The 24,166-nt window shown below is 34.2% G+C and overlaps 1 protein-coding gene across 2 annotated transcripts in view; it reads left to right on the top strand.

Moving 5' to 3' along the window:
- tsl (membrane-attack complex domain containing protein torso-like) overlaps positions 1–24,166 on the top strand; it is a 65,893-nt gene that overhangs the window by 24,141 nt on the left and 17,586 nt on the right. Inside the window, exon 1 of one of the 2 annotated variants that reach the window (XM_033470979.2) lies at positions 19,880–20,099. The exons of the other annotated variant lie outside the window; for it this stretch is intronic. Coding sequence (XP_033326870.1) covers positions 19,951–20,099 — 149 coding nt within the window. The 5' untranslated portion in view covers positions 19,880–19,950. Of the gene's footprint in view, positions 1–19,879; positions 20,100–24,166 lie in introns of those variants that run through there. 2 annotated transcript variants of the gene reach the window in all.

Below are 24,166 nucleotides of genomic sequence, written 5' to 3'. Positions count from 1 at the left end.
AACTTAGACAATTTTAATTTCGCATAAGGATGCAATAATGAGTATCGATGAAAATGGCAAAATATGGGTCGACTTATGTTATCCTAGATTCATCGGAAGAAGTTTGATCAGAATCGAAGACCCAACGATTGCGTCTTCTAGTCAGGTGAAGAACTAACTTCGGCAATGAGCGAGCCAAGAGAGAAGCGAGCTTACAATTTCGCTCAACACTGTAACACGCTCGATATTATTTATGGGACGACCCAATAACATTAAGATGTGTGTTGTGTCCCAAGGAAAATGATACAATGCCCCAGCGAGAAAGTCTAAATACTCTGGCGAAAGAGCGAGCGGCGTGATTTGTTCTGAAAGGATGAACTCTGGAAGAGTATGCGGGTGTTGCAAAACCGGCAAACCGTGCTCGTTGCCGATGAAAACGTGACTCCCGTTGAGATCTTCGCGATTGGCTTCTCAAGCGGCACGAGATCTTCTTTAAACGCTCTTCCCCCGCAATACGTGGCGCAAGATGGTCCTCGATTCGCAAGGAACAACGCTCGGCTCATCGAGCCTACAAACAAACACCGGCGGCGGCGCCGTCTGTGAAAATGTCACTTGAAGCCTCTCAAAGTGTGCACAGCCAATTATTTATTCAGCCTTGTCGAGGACCTTTCTCCATTTTTTCCTTGCAATAATCGCCGACGAAGAACGAACGGTGACATTGCAAAATGATAAAACGCTCGGGTTTATACGAGCGCCTCTAATCACAGTAATATAAAAGATATCTGCATCAAGGATAATGATCTATAGTTTCGTTCAAGGCCCAGCTGTCTTTTCTTTTTCGTATTTTAAGAAAGCGACTATGCGAACGTGCGTGCACTGCCGTACGCGCAAGTGTGAAGTATCGTACGATAGGTAATACCTGAACTACATTAACCCGAGAAAGATAACCTACGTCGCAGAGGCGCCTGCGAAGACTGTTGATTTTTGTTAATTTTTCATAGAGGTCTAGTGATTTAAGTTTAAAATTACTTAAAATATAAAAAAATATAATATAAATGCATTTTATTTTTACGATAATGCCAAACCTTTAAAATGACTAGATTAACTTAAATAAATATCCATTGTTAGTATAAAATTGACGCCTTAGAAAAGCATGCGCCTCTGAAGCGTATGGTTATCTTTTACGTACGTTGTCATATGGTTATCTTTCTAGGGTTAATATTCTTCTCAACAACTATGCTATGTGGAACAGAAGGTGAAGAACTTTTTTTAAAGAATAGTCCCTGTCGATATTTTAAAGTAAAATTATTACAGGGCAACTTGTTCATTTTTGCTTGAAATTGCTATTGTATGTACTATTATGTATATAATAGCTATGTACAAGACCGGGATGGAGTAACGACTATAATATTTTAATAATATTATCTTATCTAATTGCACGTTATTACGTGTAGAAATATCTTTCTTCTGTTGCTTGGAAATTACTCGATGCAAATTTTTCATTTTATTCTTTATTTAATCGAATGCTTTTTCAAAGGAACAAGCCAACGTCTTCATTTGTTACAGTGGTAGAACTAACATAAACGTTCTTTATACGAACTTCTTCAATTAATTTATTCAATTAGTTGTTATGTCAATCTATTTGTTGTTTTATTTGAGTCGCGTATTCGAGGCAAACGATTAGTTTGAAATAACTGATTTGAATGAAATACAACATAAAATTACTTTATGATGTACTATTTTTATATGATTATATCTTATCATATTTCAAAAAATTTCCAAATACACTAAGTGTGTATACATAGATCAACACATTGGCGTTTTCGTTATAACGGGGAAAGAATATTTGAAAAATAGATCCGCAATTTGGAACGAATTACTAAAAACGAGGTTTTATTTACCATTTCTTAAGTGCAAAAGGTGCAGTAGATATTAAAGACAAGACTGTTCGTTGCATTTTCATTCGACGAACGAAAGTTGCACCCACATTTGAACCGCGGTGTAGAGACAGTGACGTCCTCCGTTGAATATTTATATTGCCTGAATAAATGAGTTTCTTGCGGGCATTGTGGCGTGAAAATATCGACGGGGCCGGTCCAAGCCGATGCGTGCCGATGCAAGTATGCTAATATACCGGCGACAAGAAAGTATCCTTGGGGAAGGACACTTTTTGTTCCTTCGAGAATAGCGCGGACGCGTTAGATTTCGAATGTGTATGCAAGTGATCGCGGGAACTGCCTGATCTTATGCGACGCGGATTCTGAAGATATATTTAAAATGCCTCGGGGTAAATGCCAGGCTGATTCCCGAGGATGTAAAAGGAGTACGAGGAGTCTTCTTTCGCCCGACGAAAAATAACAACGCCACCATACCAGGAATAATAAGCTAACGGCTCGCGTGATTGTAAAAATCTGGTTTCGCTCGTTCCAAGACAAAAGAGGCAAAAGGTGCTCCGCGAAATCGAGGGCACGCTGATTGTTGCTCGTTCTGTGATAATCGCGGCTCGAACAATTAACGAATAAGCGAGCTGCCGGTTTACGCATTGGATCGTAAGCCGTTGTCGCTGGTACTACTAAACAGTTTCGTTATTCATGAAACTGTGCGGATTTCTTTTCCGTTTATTCTATTCAATTTTTCAATGTACACTGCTATTTAATGAACGAAATAACTTTGGGTTTTCAATCTTCGCGTACGTACAGTCCTCGACAATAAGTTGACGAAAGATAATGAAATACATTCTTTTATCTCAATCCGAGATATTAATGTAACAATATTTTCATAATTATTTACTGCATTGTAGCGACAGAATTGTAGACAGAATAATCTTAAATTGTGATAATTAGACTGTAAATCTGTATGCGGAACAAACGTTTTGTGCATCGATTGCAAGAGATTATCACGGGACAATTAACGTTTTTACAAATAACAAGGTTTCGTGGAATAATTTACAAAAAATTGGAATTACATAAAAGATGTCCATTATTACAGTGATATAACACCGTAATAAAATTTCAAGCTGCACTACATCTCGAATAACCAAATGTACTATTAATGAAAGTAAAGAATTGGAATTACGTAAATAGTATACAGAATTAAAGTGTACTGTTAATGGAAGTCAGAAATTGAAGTAACATGAAAAGTATAAATCAAAGTGACAGAAAACGCTACGAAGTTTTATACAATTTTCAACTGCTCAGCATATTGGACAATTATGTGCACGAATAAGGTAAGTAAAGTTAAGACCGCGGTTAAGTTTTTAAAGTTGCAATGTGAAGTACATCAGGTACAGTAATTTCTCCCTAATTCGCGCTCAGATTGCGCACTAAAATGGACAATTTTGGGAAGAGGAGATACGATTATTCGAGTCTCGCGGCTACATTTTTATAGTTGCCGATTGTCGACAATTATAAAAGCGAGGTGCAAGGCTCGAATAATTGTATCTCCTCTTCCAAAATTGTCCATTTTTGTTTACAAGCTGAAGGAAAATTAGGGAGAATTTACTGTATATGTTATGTTACACATAGCATCGCGCAAAGTCGAACATTAGAGGCTCGTTATCAATCTGTTGTATAAACGGAACCGTGTTCAATATTGACGCATGTGCGATTCGTGTAAGTGTGGCATGTCGTAAACACAAATTTTTCGGATGTTAACGGATCATGGTTCGTTGATCGCGGATAACACCGAATCCACTGCTTCGAATCGTTGCAACGTAGCAACAAGATGCAGAGAGAACTTCCGAGAGAACTCGAATATATTTTAACTATTGTCAATGTAAAATACGCTTCGCATGATTTAATAAATAATTTAAATACGTGCTTGACACTAATTTGTTTAGAGTCGATTAACCACTTAGCTGCGTCGATCTATTTTTAAGATCAATTTTGTATACGTTTTATCGATCACGCTGGGTGCAGCTTTTTTCGGCAAGTTGTTCTAGAATTATTCTAAAATGTTCGAAATTTACAAATACGTTTCACAAGCATTTTAACCTAAATCGTTGAAGAAGTATTTTTGTTATAAGATGTAAAATTGCCATTTCCTTAAATTTGCTATTAATTTTGAAATTACTTGTTTTATTACTTATTAGCACAAGTTGCGCTAGTTTTAGTGCAGTGAAACTCTTTTTCTCTTAGCAGATGGCGAACAATTAATTTATTGAAAATAATTCATGAAATCGCATTTAAATGTTAAATTACGTGGATTTTTTATTTCACTGTAATTATGGGCTATAACAAAATCTTATCAACGGAATTGACCTTTTTGATTGGAAGTATTCACTATTATATTCTTAACGTCAATAATTTATATTGTTCAATCAGAGTACAGTCAGGAACAAATATATGTGAATATCCTTTCAAACGGTATAATTTTTTTTGAACTAAATGACTTAAATTTGTTTTACAAATAAAATAAAAAAACTCTCATTTTTAACTTTTTTATCGTGATAACGTCATTAAAATTGATTAATGTTGTTATGAGTTATAAACAATTAAAGATCGCGAGAATTCCAGTCTTGTCCTGATTTTTTATACTTTCAACCAATACCTATCAAAAATCTTCAGTTTTTTTTTAACCTTCCGACACTTGCAGCTTAATTCTGGATTAAATAAAACAGTTAAAAGATATGAATTTTTTATATTTTTTTCTTACTCCAAGTAATAGCGAAATTAAGAAAAAAAAGTATTGTTGTCATTGTATAATAGGCTAGTCCTTCTGCCATCTAAAAAATAGTTCAAGTCATTGACTTGCTATTAATGTATCTATCAATAATCCATTTCGCACGTTTCGAACATAAAATTCGTACGAAACGGAGAAATTCAACATAAAAGTAAATTGATCGTTCTCTCATTTCTGGATCGAAATCTATTTATAGCGTGCCAATCTAAATAAAGTGGTAACGAGAAGAAACGCAATTAATGTCACGATATCAACAACGAATGGGAATCCCTCGCATATCGTCAGACGGATGCACTGAGAAAAATGTCAACAGAATAAACGGTTAAATATGCATGCACTCGCAAGGTGGACAGATTTCGTCTATTTATAGAAACATGAGTTGCAACATGCTGTTTGTGTTGAAAGTTCACCTCAGTTAATCTCATGATGAAAGAACAGAACAACATAATACTGCCTGACCGGTACACCGATCATTTGCAATTACAGTAAATCCTCCCTAATTTTCCATCTGTTTGTAAACAAAAGTGAACAATTTGGGAGGAGAAGATACGATTATTCGAGCCTTGCACCTGGCTTTTATAATTGTCGACAATCGGCAACTATAAAAACGTAGCCGCGAGACTCGAATAATCGTATCTCCTCTTCCCAAAATTGTCCATTTTAGTGCGCAATCTGAGCGCGAATTAGGGAGAAATTACTGTACCTGATGTACTTCACATTGCAACTTTAAAAACTTAACCGCGGTCTTAACTTTACTTACCTTATTCGTGCACATAATTGTCCAATATGCTGAGCAGTTGAAAATTGTATAAAACTTCGTAACGTTTTCTGTCACTTTGATTTATACTTCTCATGTTAATTCAATTTCTGACTTCCATTAACAGTACACTTTAATTCTGTATACTATTTACGTAATTCCAATTCTCTTTACTTTCATTAATAGTACATTTGGTTATTCGAGATGTAGTGCAGCTTGAAATTTTATTACGGTTTTATATCACTGTAATAATGGACATCTTTTATGTAATTCCAATTTTTTGTAAATTATTCCACGAAACCCTGTTATTTGTAAAAACGTTAATTGTCCCGTGATAATCTCTTGCAATCGATGCACAAAACGTTTGTTTCGCACACTTTTAACTACATCTTCCTTTGTTTGGCCATCTACTTATCCAATTTTGATTCCCCTAAGCAGAGCCTCAATCATTCGCAACATTTCTCAAATCCTCTTTGTGTCATCCATCAGCACAATCATCTTTCGCACACAATTTTTACATACTATTCTTCTCCCATCGTTAGCAACTTTTCTCGATTATCCTTGGAATTCCTTCGTTTTATCACAATGCCGTCTTTGATGATTATCGAAGCAGCGAAGTACTTCTGAGAACAGTGAAAGTGCCTCTGTAGCCTATATTCTTAAACGCGTTCCAGTAGCACATCCGTGCCAGCGGAATGTCCCTTGAAAAACTAATTCACTCCCGATCTTTCAAAACACTCTCACGGAACTTCGAAAATAGCCAGACGATAAATATTCAGGAACCGGCCGGTAAGGCCATGTGTAATACGCCAGAAAAGAAGGATACATCGTGCGCGAATAAATTGACTAGCAGACAAATGTCGTAACGCAGAGACGAACTTGCACGGTCCGCGAATATTTATCGGAATCCTCTGTCAACGACAGACAGGCATTCGTTTGCCAGCGATATTTACCGGCGCTATGATAATGCCGATCACGTTGCAGACTGATCTTAATGCATGGGTAACGTGCTGGAGTTATTGTGTACAAAGCGCTTGAATATACTCGTGAAATATGTTTCGATTAAATACCGAGGTGTCGAACTAAAAAAAATAATTACAAAGATAATAAGCGTGGTATATAAACCATATAACTTTTGTAAACAGGATTTGAATAAAACTGTTAAAATTTTCAATCGGTTCTGGTGTATCAGTTACTTTTCTGCTTTGAACTCTTTTCTGTTCTAAGAGAATAGTTCTAAATCCGTTGAAACTTTTATTCCATATACAGTAAATTCTCCCTAATTGACGCTCAGATTGTACACAAAAATGGATAATTTGAGAAGAGGAGATACGGTTATTGAAGCTTCGCGGCTCGTTTCTATAGTTGTTGACAATCGGTAGCTATAAAAACGAGCGTAAATATACAAACAATCTGAGCGTCAATTAAGGAGAATTTATTTGTACACAAACAGAAAATGTTTACTTCGTCGGAAATGGGAGAAGGTTCTAGGATGGACGGTAACAGTTATTCTGCCTCGAAAAAGTAAGTCTTAAAGTAAAGTACTTTCAAACAAATTTAGCGTTTGGTATTAAAAGTGATTAAGTCTTATGAAGCGTTGATTTAAATATACTAGAATGTCGGATTGATCGATGATTTAGAAAGCCGTTTCTAATAACTAGACTGCGGATTTTTATGCAAAACAAAAAGTATGTGCACTTCTTATGAGATACAGGAGCTACACAGATATTTATTCACCTTGTTAAGAATTTTAATCGGTTGAAAATAATGTAAAAGTATTTGCAGTGTTTGGTAAGTTTGGTAATAGGACAAGTCATTTTTTATGCATTTAAAAAATGCATAAAATGTTCCTGCTACACAAATCAGTGTGGATCGAGCATTTCCTACTTTGAAAATTCTCAATGATTTTAGAATTACTATTAATGAAAATATTATTTATACACTGAACATATATGTACATGATTATTCTCTATTTTTCCAAATTTTCCTTCCGATGTGAGCATACAATAAAATAAGTACATAAAAATCGCGACTATATCTCACCCATCTATATTTATCCTATTTCCAATTCCTCAAATAATGCTAAGTAAACTAAAAAATAGCACATACTTTTATAGTTTACTTAAAAACATGTATTAAGAAATGAATGCTCCTGCAGCATTTTTATCGATCCGATACAAAATAACTGTTAAAGTTTAACTTTTGCAACAGAATTAAAATGTTAATGTAATACTTGCGTTTATATATAACTTATGTTAAATTACGATTAAATTCAAGCCCTGTACTTTACAAAGCACGTCGTCTAAGCATATGTCTGACGAATGTGAACTCCATCCAAACTACAAATGTGGAATATGAACTTCAAAATTAACTTTCGCTATTAATAGTAGCTGTTTGCGATAAGATAGTTACGTAGAAGACGCAGAAATTGTAACTCGGTCCAAATTTCATGGCTGCGAGGATCAAATGAAGTATAAATTACATCAATAGCTATTCGTGTCATCGACGATTACAGTTAATCGAATAAAACAGTTCTACAGATAATAAGCCGAAGAAAGTTGCGCTCCAAATACGATGGCCGGTTGTCCATCTGAATATTTTTTTTTTGAATAATCGTTCTCGTCACTCTGCCGGCAGAGATTGTCTTATCGTAACAACGATAGCGATGTACATAGTTCCTACGAGACACATCTACGGTCGCTGTTCGCGCTTCATCGTTTCCACGTGAACTAATTCGCGCACCCACCGACAAAGGGAGCAAAAAGTCCGAGCGGCACATGCTTTCTCCGTAGTCAACGAAGTCGTCGGCGATGTTTGTAGACGGGCACGAGTTTGTGCAACAAGTGTGCAGTCGCAATAAGTGCGGCCGTGATTGGTAATGGCAACGCTGGGAGCTCTTGTTATCTTCTGGTGTCTTGCAACAAGCATTCAGTCAGTGACCCATAACAATTAGAGTCGTGAGGGGAACAGAGCCTTTACGATGTGGAGGGGAATTTTGATTAACGGAAGTGAAATAAACTTGTGTGATCCGGTAGGGTAAGTCCATCCCGATTTCTTGACCCTCGGAGCTCATCGGGCGTAATTCGTGTGCCTACGATGGAGGACCGACGACGCTAAGCTTCGCCTGTCGATAATGACGATGAAAAATGTATCGTGTACGCATCGTTAATGTTTTACTCGGCGACGCGAAATATCATCCGAATTGTAGATTTATTACAGTGTACAGTAAATTCTCCCTAATTGTGCACAAAAAATGGAGAATTTGAGAAGAGGAAACACAATTTACTCGAGCCTTGCGGCTCGTTTTTATAGTTGTTGGCAATCCGTAACTATAAAAACGAGCCGCAGGACTCTCCTCATAACTCCCCTCTTCCCTTAAATGTCCATTTTTGTGCACAATCTGAGCGTCAATTGGGGAGAATTTACTGCATTCTCAAAAATGAAGCGAAAATAGGACAAACTTGTCCGATACGCTTAACACTGGATTTACGGATCACAAAAAACAGCTGTTTTATATTAGTTTATAAAAGTCACAGTAAGACATTTATTCTGATTTTTAGGAAGTATTATTGTAACATTTGCCGTAAGTAACATAAATTGAATAAATAACTCATAAATGTATCTTTACGATATGAATAATCGTAAATTGAAAAATTAGTGACCCATAACAAGTGGCACAAGATCGGAAATGTTATTTACTTTTAATCCTGAAGTTGTAATTTGGACTTCTGCGGTTTTGTGCACCCTCAACAATTATTTAGTGGGTATAAAAGTAATTATTAAAAATATTCAGATAATGCTCTCTTGCGTCACAACAATTGTAATTTCGTAAAGTGAACATTATTTTTGTTTGTTAATTTGGTATGAATTAACATTAAACAAAGTTGATGAGCTGTTCTTATTTTTATGATTCACTTGTAAGATCACTTAAGAGTTAAGGGATTATACTGACTTAAAGGGCTGGAATGTTCATGTAACATTCGCGAACTTTTCTCTCTAAAACTGTAAGACTTTATTCTAATAATGTTCGTATATTTTAATATAGTGTGTTTTCGGAATCACCTCCTAATTTTGTTTAAATTCTTTTGTTTCAAAGCTTGATCCTTTAAGAGTTGATGTTGGAAATAAAATAACGAAGAAAATTGCGATTATAATTTACCATTCAATATTCGTTGACATCGATAAATGGATTGAAACAGGAGCAAAAGATCCTCATTTTTCGGGGGGCTTTGGTCTCGATCGACCTCGAAGAGCCCAGGGGTCCTGACCGGAATCCGGTAGGCTTAAAACATGATCGTTAAAAAGTCTTGAGATTCCTCAGAGTCTGTACTGTATATCTCCGTAGATCTTCATAAAAGTATTTCATAAAAATATGTAATACCTTTCCTGGAGAACTTTGACGATGCTTATGAACACTTGTTTTATCATTGTATATCTTCAATTGTTGTCTGTAGTTTGTATTCACTTACTGTATGAAAACTAATGTTGGATTAGAGAGTTTCAATAGATTCTCATTCGAGATGGACTTATGCTGGAATATCAATGATTTCCTTAAAATGAGGAATATTTTTGTACTATATTATTGTTAATTCTATCTTAGTGTCATACATTGCGATGATTTTCAGGCTACAAGGCCGACGTAAAGTATCAATTTATCTAATATTCTCTCTATAGAGAAATAAGAATAGATATTATATTAAAAATAAATAGATATTATTAAATTAATAGATATTATATATATATATATATATATATAATATCTATTTATTTTTAATATAATAATAATAGATATTATATAATATAATAAGAATATTATATATTCTTATATATACATATATATATATTAGAAATAATAGATATTATATAGAGAAATAAGAACAGATACTATAATAAAAATAAATAGGACTGCATAAGGTCCCGTGGACAAACAATTACAAAATTTAGTTATCGACGAACAACTGTTAAGATATGATCATGATAGGGTAAGATATCATATTATAAATAAATATTAACCACGATGAAGCTATTGTCATATAGTTCAATCTTTGTTAAGTAAGCAAATTGAACATTATGGAAGAAGAACTTTGCTTGAAATAGTGAACTCGTTCTACTGTTATTGTTATTTTTTTCTATCCAAGAGTGATAAAGTAAGGTGACGTAAATTGAACGTGATTAATACAATTTAAAGAACAATTACTATTCGCTGATAAAAATTTCCAAGATATTAGGAAGGAGTTGACGATTGCGTTGAATGTAAATATTTAAAATATAAGGTGAATTTCATTTTTAAAAATGCGGTCGATCATCGTAAAACAACAATCTTGCAAGAAAAAGGAGCATTCTTTACGTATTCATTGATTTCTGCACTGATAGCACGGCAGATAACAGTAGAAATTGAAGTGGAAAACAAATCTTAGAACAGTTCAGCAAATAATACAGAGTACGGACCCCATTTGGAAAGCTGCTACTCATTTTTAGAAAACGCTAATAACCAGTCGCCACATACAAATGCTGTTAGGCTTCGTAGATCAACGAACTCGCGCGTTTGAAGAACGGAAATGTGTGACCTTTTCCGATGAGAAAGTTTAATAATTTAAATGATTACCTTCATGGTTTGAGGAAAGAGGAATCTGTAGTTCAAGTGCGATAAGTGGAAGGTCATGGTATTATGATATAGGAGTGTAAAAGGTACCATGGAAGAAACAATTACAAAATTTAGTCATAGAGTTATTAACATTTTAATGGCCGCACGTCTACGTAGTCAAACGTCGCCAGGGGCCGACAATATTTATGTAAATTCATGAAATAATTCAACATGTGCGAACATACACCTAAAACAAACAAAAAACAATAACAACAAATTCAATATTTTTACTTTGTATGATAATTATTAAAGCAATCACTTACATAGTTATTACAGCATCATACACATGTTCTGTGAGCGGCTATTAAAGTGTTAATAAAGTAAATGTAGACGTTTTCGACAAACAATTGCTAAGGTATGGTCATGATAGGGTGATTTGTCCAATGAGTGAACGCCTGTCGGGGAATGAACGTTTCATGTGAAAAAGTAACGTTCGTCATAACCTATTCATATTAACATTTATACAGTAATTCAATTATACACCTGTCATTCTGTAAAAATTCTTCGATTTGATTAAGTATTCATTCGCTCCGCGTTTAGCATATTTTTCACTAAATCTTACATTCCAATTTATATTATTAATTTACCTTATATTCCAATCCTATTTTCCAATTTTAAAAAGAAGCTATACATAACTCTCGAAAAATGTGTTCTGGGATGTATAAACTTACAATTAGTAGTAAAAGAGGCCACTTAATATAATATCATTTAAGGTCGTTCATTCATAATAATAATAATATCATTCAAGAGATGAAACAACGATCATTTTAACGTACATGCAGCTTATGTGTTCATTCACTGAACAGATCAACCAATAGCTGAACCAAAGTTTATAGTTCAACATTGTAACGTAAAATACAAATATTAAAGTAAAGTATAAAATAAAAATATTAAAGCTCATTTCGGATATCTTACCAAGCTTGTGAGATATTAAAAATAGACTCTCGAACATGATGCAAAATAAAAATTATCTGTATCGATTGCAAGAGACAGAAGTGAAATAGAAGTGTCTATGTTTGTTTGATAATGTTAAAAGTTTCGGAACAAAATGTATTATTGGTCTTCAATTTTCTACTGTTTTAAAGAGTTGTTTTAGTGTAATTTGCGTTTTCGTTTAGTTTTCTGCGTAACTCTTTTGCGAAGGAACTATAACGCCGTTTGCAGTCACATTTGCAAAATGTTTGAGTTGGGAAAAGTTAAAATTGATGGCACTGACTACTTTGGAACATAATTTTCCATCTGAAACGAAAAACCGCGGAGGTTCTTAACTGGTACGAGTTTGGCTATAATAGCTACTAGAACAAGATAACAATTAATTAAAAAAACTGATGACATTTTGAAATTTGACTACTGACTTTTTCGAAGTTTCACGTTAGACTACCCCCTTGAATAGCATCTTGCGACATAAAAGCATAAAAACCGCGGTTTAATTCGGAAGAACTGCTGTGGGATGGTGGCTAACAAAGTATGCTAAAATTCCTCTTATGTGTATTCTTGAATTTTTTGTTGTACAACATGAATACAATGGAGTGCAATTCCTCAAACTGTATTAACTATATCTAATGATTTCTCGCATAAAACGTTGAATTTCCGAATTCATTTCAAATGATACATTCGTTAGAAGATATTAATGTGGACACGTAAAATGAAACCCGCATAAATGCATTGCTCTTAAAATGTTTAAAAAATATTCGAAATTAATTTGCTGTTTATTAGATTATGACATACATAGTTGGATTATAATAGGAAAGAAATATTTTTAGATCTGATCTTTTGTAATAACTAGACTACAAAATTGACTACTGATTTTTTCAAAGTTTCACATTAGACTACCCCCTTGAATAGCATCTTGCGACATAAAAGCATAAAAACCGCAGTTTAATTCGGAAGAACTGCTGTGGGATGGTGGCTAACAAAGTATGCTTAAATTCCTCTTATGTGTATTCTTGAATTTTTTGTTATACAACATGAATGCAATGGAGTGCAATTCCTCAAACTGTATTAACTATATCTAACGATTTCTCGCATAAAACGTTCAATTTCCGAATTCATTTCAAATGATACATTCGTTAGAAGATATTAATGTGGACACGTTAAATGAAACCCGCATAAATGCATTGCTCTTAAAATGTTTAAAAAATATTCGAAATTAATTTGATGTTTATTAGATTATGACATACATATTTGGATTATAATAGGAAAGAAATATTTTTAGATCTGATCTTTTGTAATAACTAGACTACAAAATTGACTACTGATTTTTTCGAAGTTTCACATTAGACTACCCCCTTGAATAGCATTTTGCGACATAAAAGCATAAAAACCGCAGTTTAATTCGGAAGAACTGCTGTGGGATGGTGACTAACAAAGTATGCTTTTAAGATGAGAAATTTCAATGTCAGCGAGTTAAAAATGCGGTTCGAGGAAAAGTGAAGAAAATATAGCGTTTTATGTTACTGTAGCAGAGTGGAGAATTCCTCGCGGCCCTAATGAAATATTAGAGCGCTGGACCAGCTCCGGGTGAACGGAATTGCGAAAGAAGTGTCGTGGCGAGGGGTTAACGTCTTTCACTTAAGTCTACGACGTTGGTCGTCGGCGACATCAGTTTCATTGTTCCGCGGGTGCAGATTAAAATGACGTGTTCGCACCATTCCACGCATTGCAAGCGGATGACGGATTTAGAAAGGGAGACACGCGATTCGCGAATACGGTTCGCAGTTCAACCGTGATTCTTTGCTGGAAACTGTCCGCGCGCGTCTACTACGGTCTAATTGGGGTTGCTAAGTGCCTGAAATTTATAAGCGTTCACGTGCAGCGGGCCCGAGTGTCGCTATTATTCATCGGTGCGTTGACTCTCCTCTGCACGTGCACTGCGGCCTTTCGAACGAAACGAGCCTGCTGGGCGAAGGAGATCCGCGATTATCAGCTGCATTTGTCGCTCAATGGTCGCTAAACGGTCTCGTTTACATGGACAACGTGACGAACGTACGAAACGCTCCCGATGGTATTTATAAACGCCAACTGCGTTCGCAGATTTTCGCGGTACGCATTGTCGATGCGCGATCCATTAGAATTTCGTTTGGCCTTCGCGTCTGATCAAGACTTACCCCATTCTCAGTGTACACACGTTCCAGCTGCGTGGATCTTTCCGTGGGCATCGAAATGAGTTCACAGACATTTCGATCGTTCCACGTTACATGGCAACCCAGTTCACGGTCATTCCTCAGGTCACATGGTTCAGCTTCTGTGCAACCTTCAAGCTTGACGAAATGTCATTGCATATACCATCGCATAATGGAGTATTTGTCCTAAAAAACTGGCCAAGAGCCGATTTAAAAAATATAAATATGTATATTTAAATATATAAATAAATATATAATAATAATGCGAAAATATAAAATGTTTGCTTTCTGGAATAGCCGAATGTGTAGAAAACAATATTCCAATATCTTTTCTTTCCTTTTATTTATTCATGTAAAGCGATGCCTTGTAAAACGTTTTTATAATACTTTTTCTGTCTTAACACTAATTGCGAATTAACAATATCTCTTAACAGTAATTGAAAATTAATGTTCATCCTCATCTATTGCATCTCTCTAATTTTATTAGACTCTGCAAAATGTAATGATGTTGAAAAGTAATAATCACACGATTTAGTTTTCAATCGATCTAATTAAATAAAATACCTTAAATTTATGAAATATTTAAGGTTTTGCTGACGTGGCGGTCAAAGCGTTATTAATTAATCTACTAAATGTGGATGTTTTTCACGTGTATCAAGTCGAAATTAAATTCTACCCTTCTGTCATTAATATTGAAACGTTGAAGTAAAGATTGGCATACTTTAAATGTAAATCGTCTGCCTCGCGCAGAAATTTATTTGTGACAAACAAGTGTTGATTAATTTAGCTGCGAAAGAAGTCGTGATGCAAGGGGCTAATCAGTGTCTCAATACCATTCATTGATGATTCGTATACGTCGCGAAGGAAGCATGCCAACTTTTTTTTACAGAGGCCTTTTAGGTAAACATTATGTTCTATATTAGCAGTGTTTTTGAAATTGGCGATGCTTAAAAATTACCGCTAATTCAATGAACTGCATTACATTTCAAACAATTCATGCAGAATTTTATTATACTTCCAAGCGAGTTCCAATGCTTGTTTCGATGGCATTAAACTCAGTACAGTTTTCTGTTTATGATGCAAAATTAATTAGCTGCTAATTTACGCCAACAAGAATTTCTAAACATTTTCAATTAGATTAAAAAAAGTATATAAGAAAAATGGAGATACGTCGGACGACGCAGAAATAAATGAATTCGAAGCAGAATGAGACTCATTTTAACGAAGAAAGAAAATTTATGTTAAAGTAAAATAATATAAACCAACATATGGCATTTATAAACATTTATATATTCATTTGTAAATTTCTTATCCTGTGCATTTTTGATAAAATTGTAGCAAATAATGGCATTATGTTATTCCCAAGTAGTTTTGTTTTCATAATAAAATGAATGAAATCACTTTGACCAGTTTTTTAGGCAAAACACTCTACTGATCAATTTATTTTAGACAGTAATAAAAAGGGTTGTCGTTTATTTATCCCCTGGAAGATATTAATGCGTTTGATTACATAATAAACGCTTCTGGATTTTCTATTAGATCGATGCGTAACTATCTCTTAATTATCCTTAACACGTACTAAAGACTACTTGCACCGCGTCAATGTTATCGAGTATAAATCCATGGCTGTGATTAATCCTCTCTTTCGTTGATAGCTGCAATAATACTATTAGATCAGCATCTCGTAAAGATATTAAGCTTTGGTCATATATTTTTAATTGCTGACTTGCACGTGTTAATTTACTTCTTTGCACAAAAGAGAATTTCGTTCACGCACATCGTTTCTGCTGTAGCATAGCCTCCGTTTTATAAAATTAAACTGAGTTTTTTATAGCCATTCGTAGATTACGGAATTTATAAAATTATGACAAGAATCAGTACGTACAATATGAAGTAACATACAAATTAAAATACTTTAAGAACACTGATATATTATCTTCAAATTACCAAAATTACGGAGGAAAGAACAAATTTTCGACTCGGCTGTTGTTTCTTGTGAAACTAATAGCATGAATTGTTTATTTCGCCTAAAAACTCGCAGTTCAATCAATTTCAACGTTAACATGCCTAAGGGAGAGTCAAGAAATTCACAGGATCACAGAATTTTAAACACGTATTTTTGTTCTAAAAATGTCCTTTAATCTCATATTTAATTTTTACATCAATAAGTATTAGGTACTTATTATATATATATATATATATATATATGTATTATTTAACAATATTGCATACATAAATATACCTCGAACAGAAACAACAATATTTATAACACTTTTTCTTACATGGATAAAAAATGAACCTCCCTTAAGCAAACCTTTAAGCTTTTAATACCTTATAAGGTATACATATATTATGTATATATTATAAGGTATATACCTTGTATATACTTATTCTTACTAAATTAATTTTCCAATTTTCTAATTTGACAAGTCAACTGGCGAAAGGTGAACAATTTTAGAAAATACTGTTAAATTAACGTTTTAAAAGGTGTTTTTGATCAATTTGATCAAAATTGTGTCAACTCAAGAGTTTAGGACGCATCTTTTGGCGTCCTTTGGTAGAAATAATGTTTACTCAAAATTTTCAAAAGTGTCTTATCACTCCCATTATAAAAATTATTTTAAATTAGCATTTTAGAAGGTGTCATTTGACTGCATTGGCAAAAATATTATTAAAACGCGGCAGACAAACCGCCGAGAACATAGATTACCATGAAATTGTCAACAACGCGAACGGAATTAAGAAAGAATTTCTTGACCCAGCTAACGGTTCAGAATACTGAAATGCGATCGTGAAAAGGTAAACCTACCGTGCGGTATCGCGACACTAAACTACTCCATTTGACCAAGCGGAGCGAGAGTTCTTTTATTCAAACTGAAGCTATAAAATCAGAGACAGTCGCTGCAACCTGTCCTTGGCTTTTTACGTCTCCTCTGCTTAAACCATTTTAGGAATAGACAGAGAGAACTGTGTCGTAGCCGGCATGCCGGCGAATAACAGCGACGTCGTTAAAGTGCACGTGCACCGTGATTCACGAGCGCAATAATTGTGACGCTCATTTATTATACCATTCTATCCGCCTTTCTACGTGCAATGGTATCGATGGGAAATTTTAGTTCGAAACCGTGCGCGCTCTGGGAATCCTGGATACACTTGCAAATTGGATGTTGCTAAATCGCGCGACCAGCGCAAATAATTCCGATATAATAAGGAAATGCGACCAAGAGAAATCGAATTACTATGATGAGCAAATAATTTATGTATTTGCTGAGCAAGCAGAGAGCTGATTAGTTGCTGAACTGCAACACACAAGCAACTAATCAATGGAATGCCCTGAAATCGTTTATTGACTGCAAATATATACAGAGGCCCACAAAAGTGTTCGTACACCTTTTAAAATGCAATAACTTTTTTTAAAACTGGACTAAGTGACCTGAATTTCTTTTAGATAAGAGTAGGACTAGTCCACTAGACGTTGACTAAAATGCCTTTTTTTAATTTTGCTATTACTTGGAATGACAAAAGAAAATAAAAAACTCTCGTCTTTTTTAACTTTTTTATCTGAGCCGATAACAAAAATATAAAAAATGCATCTCGTAGATCTCGGTAACTTATATGCGTGCTGAAAATTTTATCGAAGTCGGATGAGGTTATTACGAATTATAACAAATTAAAGATGGCAAAAATCGCAGTTTTATCACGATTTTGACCAAAAACTGGAAGAAATCTGCAGTTTTTTAAATCTTTCAACGCCTGTAGCTCGATTCCGGGTTAACCGATTTCGATCAAATTTTCAACACGCATATAAGCTACCGAAATCTACAAGAGGCATTTTTTAAATTTTTATTATAGGCTCAGATAAAAAAGTTAAAGAACGAGAGTTTTTTTATTTTATTTTTTTGTTATTCCAAATAATAGCAAAATTTAAAAAAGGCATTTTAGTTATCGTCTAATAGACTAATCCCTCTATCACCTAAAAAAAATTCATGTCACTCAGTCCGGTTTTAAAAAAGTTATTGCATTTTAGAAGGTATACGAACACTTGTGGCCCATTGTATATTCCTTACTTTGCTGTTTCCACCCACGTGCTTGTGATCACTTGCCAGCTTTATAAAATTAACTGATGCACTTCAATATTTACGTCAGCATGAATTGAATTGTACATCCTCCACAAAAAATATTAGGGCATCTGCTTATTTTTTATATAAATTGTAATATTTCATTCAGTTTAGGTAATGTCTGCAAGTTTGCAATATGGCATCATATTGTCGACAGCACATATTAAACTACAAGTGTTTATCACTTATGCAATTCGTTTACCCGTTTATTGCATTTTGTTCATTGAAGTCGACTACAGGATACATTTCATACTCTTCGCACGGTACGGCACGCATCGATTCCTAATATGTTTTCTTATCACGTTGAGCATATGTAGAAAAACTGATCAAACGGATGCCGAGATTAGTCCAAGAAGTAATTAAAAAACGCGATGGACATATCGACGAAAAGAAAATTTAATTTCGTTTTATAAAATTGACGTCATTTTTATTACAACGTGAAATATATTTATATACTTGTTATAGTTTAATACAATTAACTCTGAAATAAATTTTAAAAAATTGCAACATTTCTCTAATTTTCTGTAAGTATTCTAATATTTTTGGAGTGGGTCAAAATTATATTTAAATTTAAATTTAAAATAAAATTTAAAGTTAAATAACCATTTAGAACGCAATAATCTCTTTAAAATTGAATCAAATGATATCAATTTTTTTAGATTTCAGACTAATTAGTTTACTAAAAGCGGGTAAGAAAATATATACAGAAATTATTCGATAGGATAACAAAGAAAAGAAAGATACGTTTATCAACTGCTTCATTTGAGATTGTAACGAAAATTAGAAGCGTTGTTTAAATTACATTCTGTGAAATAATCAGTCCGAAATCTGAATAAAAATTCAAATCAGACGATTCAATTTGAAACATGTTATTGCATTATAAACGGTGTGTCCTCACTTTTGCATATCACTGCATGGAAACCTTACCAGGCTCGTCTTTCACCGAATCATATTTTGTTCCGATTGCATCCAACTAGAGCATCGTCATTATTTCTATAATAAATGGGACCGGCATACATTATGTGAAAACAGTACTCGGAACGTCGTTACAATTTTTCACAAACGTCTTGAAAACTAAGAGAGAAGACCTCCATAATACCCTCCAAAGGAAAAAGTTACTCGAAATTGTGCGTCCCACCGCATATCCAAAAATGATTAATACCGAAGTGGAGTCCAAACTTCAGAATAATTGCCTCAATTTTGATGAACGAATGAATAATTAGTGTTTTGTTTACAAATTCTAGTTGCTTTTTTAGCATACCGTAGGTCGTTTTCCGATGTCAGAAAAAAGATTCGGAAGAGATCTGATATGAACCAGAAAATTCTCTCTATATGTGACAGTTTCGTGAACCACCGTGGCAATGCGAGCAAGACGAATCGATCGAATAGAAAAACAGAATGATTAAGAGAAGGAGATATCACGGGATGGCAGAGTGATTGATTGAAATGATTTCCTCGGGGATCGTGTTCCATCGCGGCTAGCACTTCCTGTACCTAATCCGACGCGCAAGACCCCTTTCCAAGTCCACCCAACCGCACGATGCTACTTAAATAATTCTTCCCTATTGACTTCTGCGTCACGTAGATCTCACTCCTTGTACCAGCGACAACTGAATCGCACTGGCCGCCGCGTGCTCGATTGTTCTTCCAATGGAGATTTTTCATGACGCGGTTGTCCGTCGCGTTATTATCGGTCGCGCACGGAAACGCATCGTACGCGCGGTCTTTCACTGCCGAGGATATCATTTCCGGATCTCATCGAACATCCTTCAACCCCGATACATCGCCGCTTCAGAAAGGTACCGTTACCATATCCCGGCGTTGAATATTTTGTCCTCCGTTCCTTCTTGTGGTTAGGCGTTTTACGCGATCCAGGTACTACTAGATCTCGTTCGTTGCGAGCGAAACGTCCCGCTGGTTTGCACAGTGTCCGTATGTGTTTATCATTCGTGAAAATGCGATCAATAGCTATATATAGTTATATAAAATACATAAGGCAATCGGTAACTCAATTAACCCTTTGCAGTCGAAGTTATTTTAACGTCAAAACCAAGACAGTACTTCTGACCTATAGTATTTCTACTTTTAATAATTATTTTCCTGTTGTGCATATAACGTTAAGCTTATTTGTTCATGCAGCTTTTTGCACTTGAAACGATTTATTAAATATAGATAAATTTAATAATGCAAAAATTATACTGAAGAATGATGTAGGAATTTTCAGTGGCGCCTTAGAGTCGCCGTTCGACTGCAAAGGGTTAAATGTAACTTACGGATAGAAAATTAATATAAGTAATAATTGTAGGTTTTTTTTAAATGAAATTTATGAATCGATGCTTAACAGATTTTAATTCTTAAATTTCATGGACTACGTAGAGCTAATAAAATTGTTATTACACCATAAAAAGTGTGAGCTGCGCGTACAGAATATTTCACTTTATCCTTCTCCTTGCTTTCGAACACTGCATTATAATTATGTGATTCGTGTTTTCCGTTCGTGATCAATTTGTTTCAATCCACGATTTCTCAATAACAATTTCATGTTTTTATCGTCGTATGATTACAGCCGATGAAAAATGGAGATAGATTCGCCTTAAGATCAGTCTGAGTACAAAATGTATGATAATTTGAAGAGAACTAAGATATCGAACATTTTCTTACTTTTAGCCAAAGAAATGTTTCATATGATTGCCATTATGTTCAAAATTCCTCTTATGTGTATTCTTGAATTTTTTGTTATACAACATGAATGCAGTGGAGTGCAATTCCTCAAACTGTATTAACTATATCTAACGATTTCTCGCATAAAACGTTCAATTTCCGAATTCATTTCAAATGATACATTCGTTAGAAGATATTAATGTGGACACGTTAAATGAAACCCGCATAAATGCATTGCTCTTAAAATGTTTAAAAAATATTCGAAATTAATTTGATGTTTATTAGATTATGACATACATAGTTGGATTATAATAGGAAAGAAATATTTTTAGATCTAATCTTTTGTAATGACTGGACTACAAAATTTTTTTGTAAAATTTGTTTATGCAAAATAAAAATTGTCTGCATTAATTGCCAGACATAGGAGCTCAGCACGATCTTTTTTCCTTCTTTAACAATTTTGATAAGTTCAAATTAATACATCAACACATTCTTCGTTTCTTTTGACCTTTCACTGTTTCAAATGGCACCAACTTATTTCTGCTATAAATGCATAAAATCCACGGTCTACTAATAACAATATCTAAAGATATGATATATTCATCGACTTATATTATATTTCAATTAATTCCAGACCGTATCATTCTGTAGCATTGAAAACAGTATAAAGAGAAGTTCGACCTCTTTATTGATAATGTATTCAAACTTTAAATACTAATGATCGGTATAAAGGCAACAAAAAAAGCTCATTATAATGAGTGCTAAAAGTAGGTACGTCGACTCACGTTGCGTCATTACGTAGTGCTGAAATCGTAAGAAGTAAATTATACTCCTGCCTATATCTGGAAGTGGTTTCTTTAATATTTTTATTGCTGCAGAATTGGTTTCCAGCCGTGTTTTCTATGCATATCAATGGTGTATGATATAGTTCTCGTAGTTTAATCACTATAAATCTTGCTACATAACAGTACAATGTCGGTGAATAATTACTGCCCTCTTAATCTCTTCAATTATTAAGTATAAAAATGAATTTCTTACGGTATTGCGGAACGAAAATTTTATTAACTCTTTGTGAACGATGATTTTTTAAAGTAATCGAAATATTTTCCTCCGAGAATTAGGTTACCTATCGGAGACACAAATAATGGGAGAAATAAATAATATATCTTGATCTTTTGTTATGTGCATATTCAAATTACATGCTTGTAACTTTTGGAATAATATATATAATCCTGATGACGTCGGTATGTTAATATTTTTACTGAAACGATTGAAAGATGAAATATAATATTTACCATTATTATTATATAATATAATATAATATAATGAAATATAATATTACCATTATTATGATATTATGCACAACAAGGCAGTGTTTCCTTTCTTTAATAATTCCTTCAATATTTTCACTGTTCTCACCTTATCCATTTTTATTATAAAATTGCGGACTTTCATGCAAAATAAAATCTGCATCAATTGCGAAGCTCTGTAGCCACATAGACATTCACTTGTGTCCTTATTAATTTTAACAAGTTCCGAAGAATACAAGAATATTTGTTACTATTATTTTTCATTTGATCTGCACGTTTTTCTGATGAAATTCGCAGTTGACTAACTCGAACAAATGTCCGTTATCGGTAATGATTATTATTATTATTTCTAATAAAAAAAAATAATAACCGTTATGCAACGACTGTTCTCATTTATATAACGATTTATATAATGATCATAACAGTTACGGTCTCGGAATTAAACAATTGTAGTACAAATATTTTCTTCGTTCGACAATCACGGCTCAAGCAAGTATGTAGTCCTTATTTTCGACACGAGGAGTGCGAAAGTTCTCCCCGGCGGGGGGTGGGGGGTGGCGAACCTGTTTATCTTACAGCTGGGTCCCCTTATTGGGCCACGCGTTTCATGCATAACGCTCATTACATAACGGTTTGTGTATCATGTGCTGCACCATCAGCAATCTACAGAGAAACAACGCGTCCGTTTACAATCATAACATTACAGTTCAACGAGACTTTCTAATTTGCCGTCAAACGAAAGTGTCAGTCCGCTGGACTGAATTCCAAGGAAAACTGCGGTTCGGAGGCAATAATCTTTCCGCAATTAAGTCCCATTACGCTGAATCGCAAAATTTCACTTTCAACGGAGCGTTCCTCTAACCTTGAGGCGAATGCCTATGCATTCGGTGGGGACAACAATGCGTGCATTCTACGAACTTCACCTGTCCGCACGTCCGTGAACTTCTAATCAAGGCGACACGCCACTTTCCTGTACTTAACAGAGAATGGCGAAAGTGGAACGGGTTCCACTTCCGTTTTGCCAAATCGGAAGCTTCGAACGGCCGAACGTTCGTGGAGGAACATTTCGTCAGACGACGGAACGCGTTCGAAATCGTTAGTAGCATTGGTCGTCCATCGGGTTGCATTCTACAACATCGTAACGTGTCGTCAAAGTTTCCGTAATTTCTTTGGGAAATGTGTTCCAATCAGTTTTTCGAATGGCAGAGAACTTTTCTGCTCGAACAAATGAAATACCACGATGGATACCTTTTTATGTAAACCATACATTCAACCACTGTTAATAATTTTTTTAATTTCTTAAAAAGCACGACATACATCCTTAAGCGTTAGATACAGTACTTGATAAGCTTCATTTATCTGAAGTAATATATAATAATATTGTATAATGTATTGTATATGTAATAATAATTTTGTAATTATATATTACAAAATATATTGCTAATAACCCCGTAGGGGGTTTCATAGCTTAATAAAAAAAGAAATGAGATATATATATATATATATATATATATATATATATATATATATATATATATAGCGAATATGAAACAAGATGATCACTCTAAAAAGATGGTATATCTCATTTATTTTTTATAATATAGTATTATAAATATATATATATTATAGTATATTATTTATAATATAGTATAATAATAAATATAGTATATATATATATACTATATTTATTTTCACAAGTTGCGTAGAATATTTACTTTTTTACTGAAAGACTTCGAAAATGTTACTAGTACCATTTACGTACTTGATGTAAGACGTTAGATCTCTGTTTCTATTGTTACCTAGAACATCCTTTCTAATTTAGCATCGAAATTTCAAAGATGCACTTGTGGAGAATTATTCGACATTTCTTTGAACATACATTCTGATAAAAACCG

The sequence above is a fragment of the Megalopta genalis genome, chromosome 9 (assembly GCF_051020955.1).
Source record: "Megalopta genalis isolate 19385.01 chromosome 9, iyMegGena1_principal, whole genome shotgun sequence".
NCBI lineage: Eukaryota > Metazoa > Arthropoda > Insecta > Hymenoptera > Halictidae > Megalopta > Megalopta genalis.
Note: the sequence above shows the minus strand (reverse complement) of the source record. Positions and strands in the feature narration are given on the sequence as shown.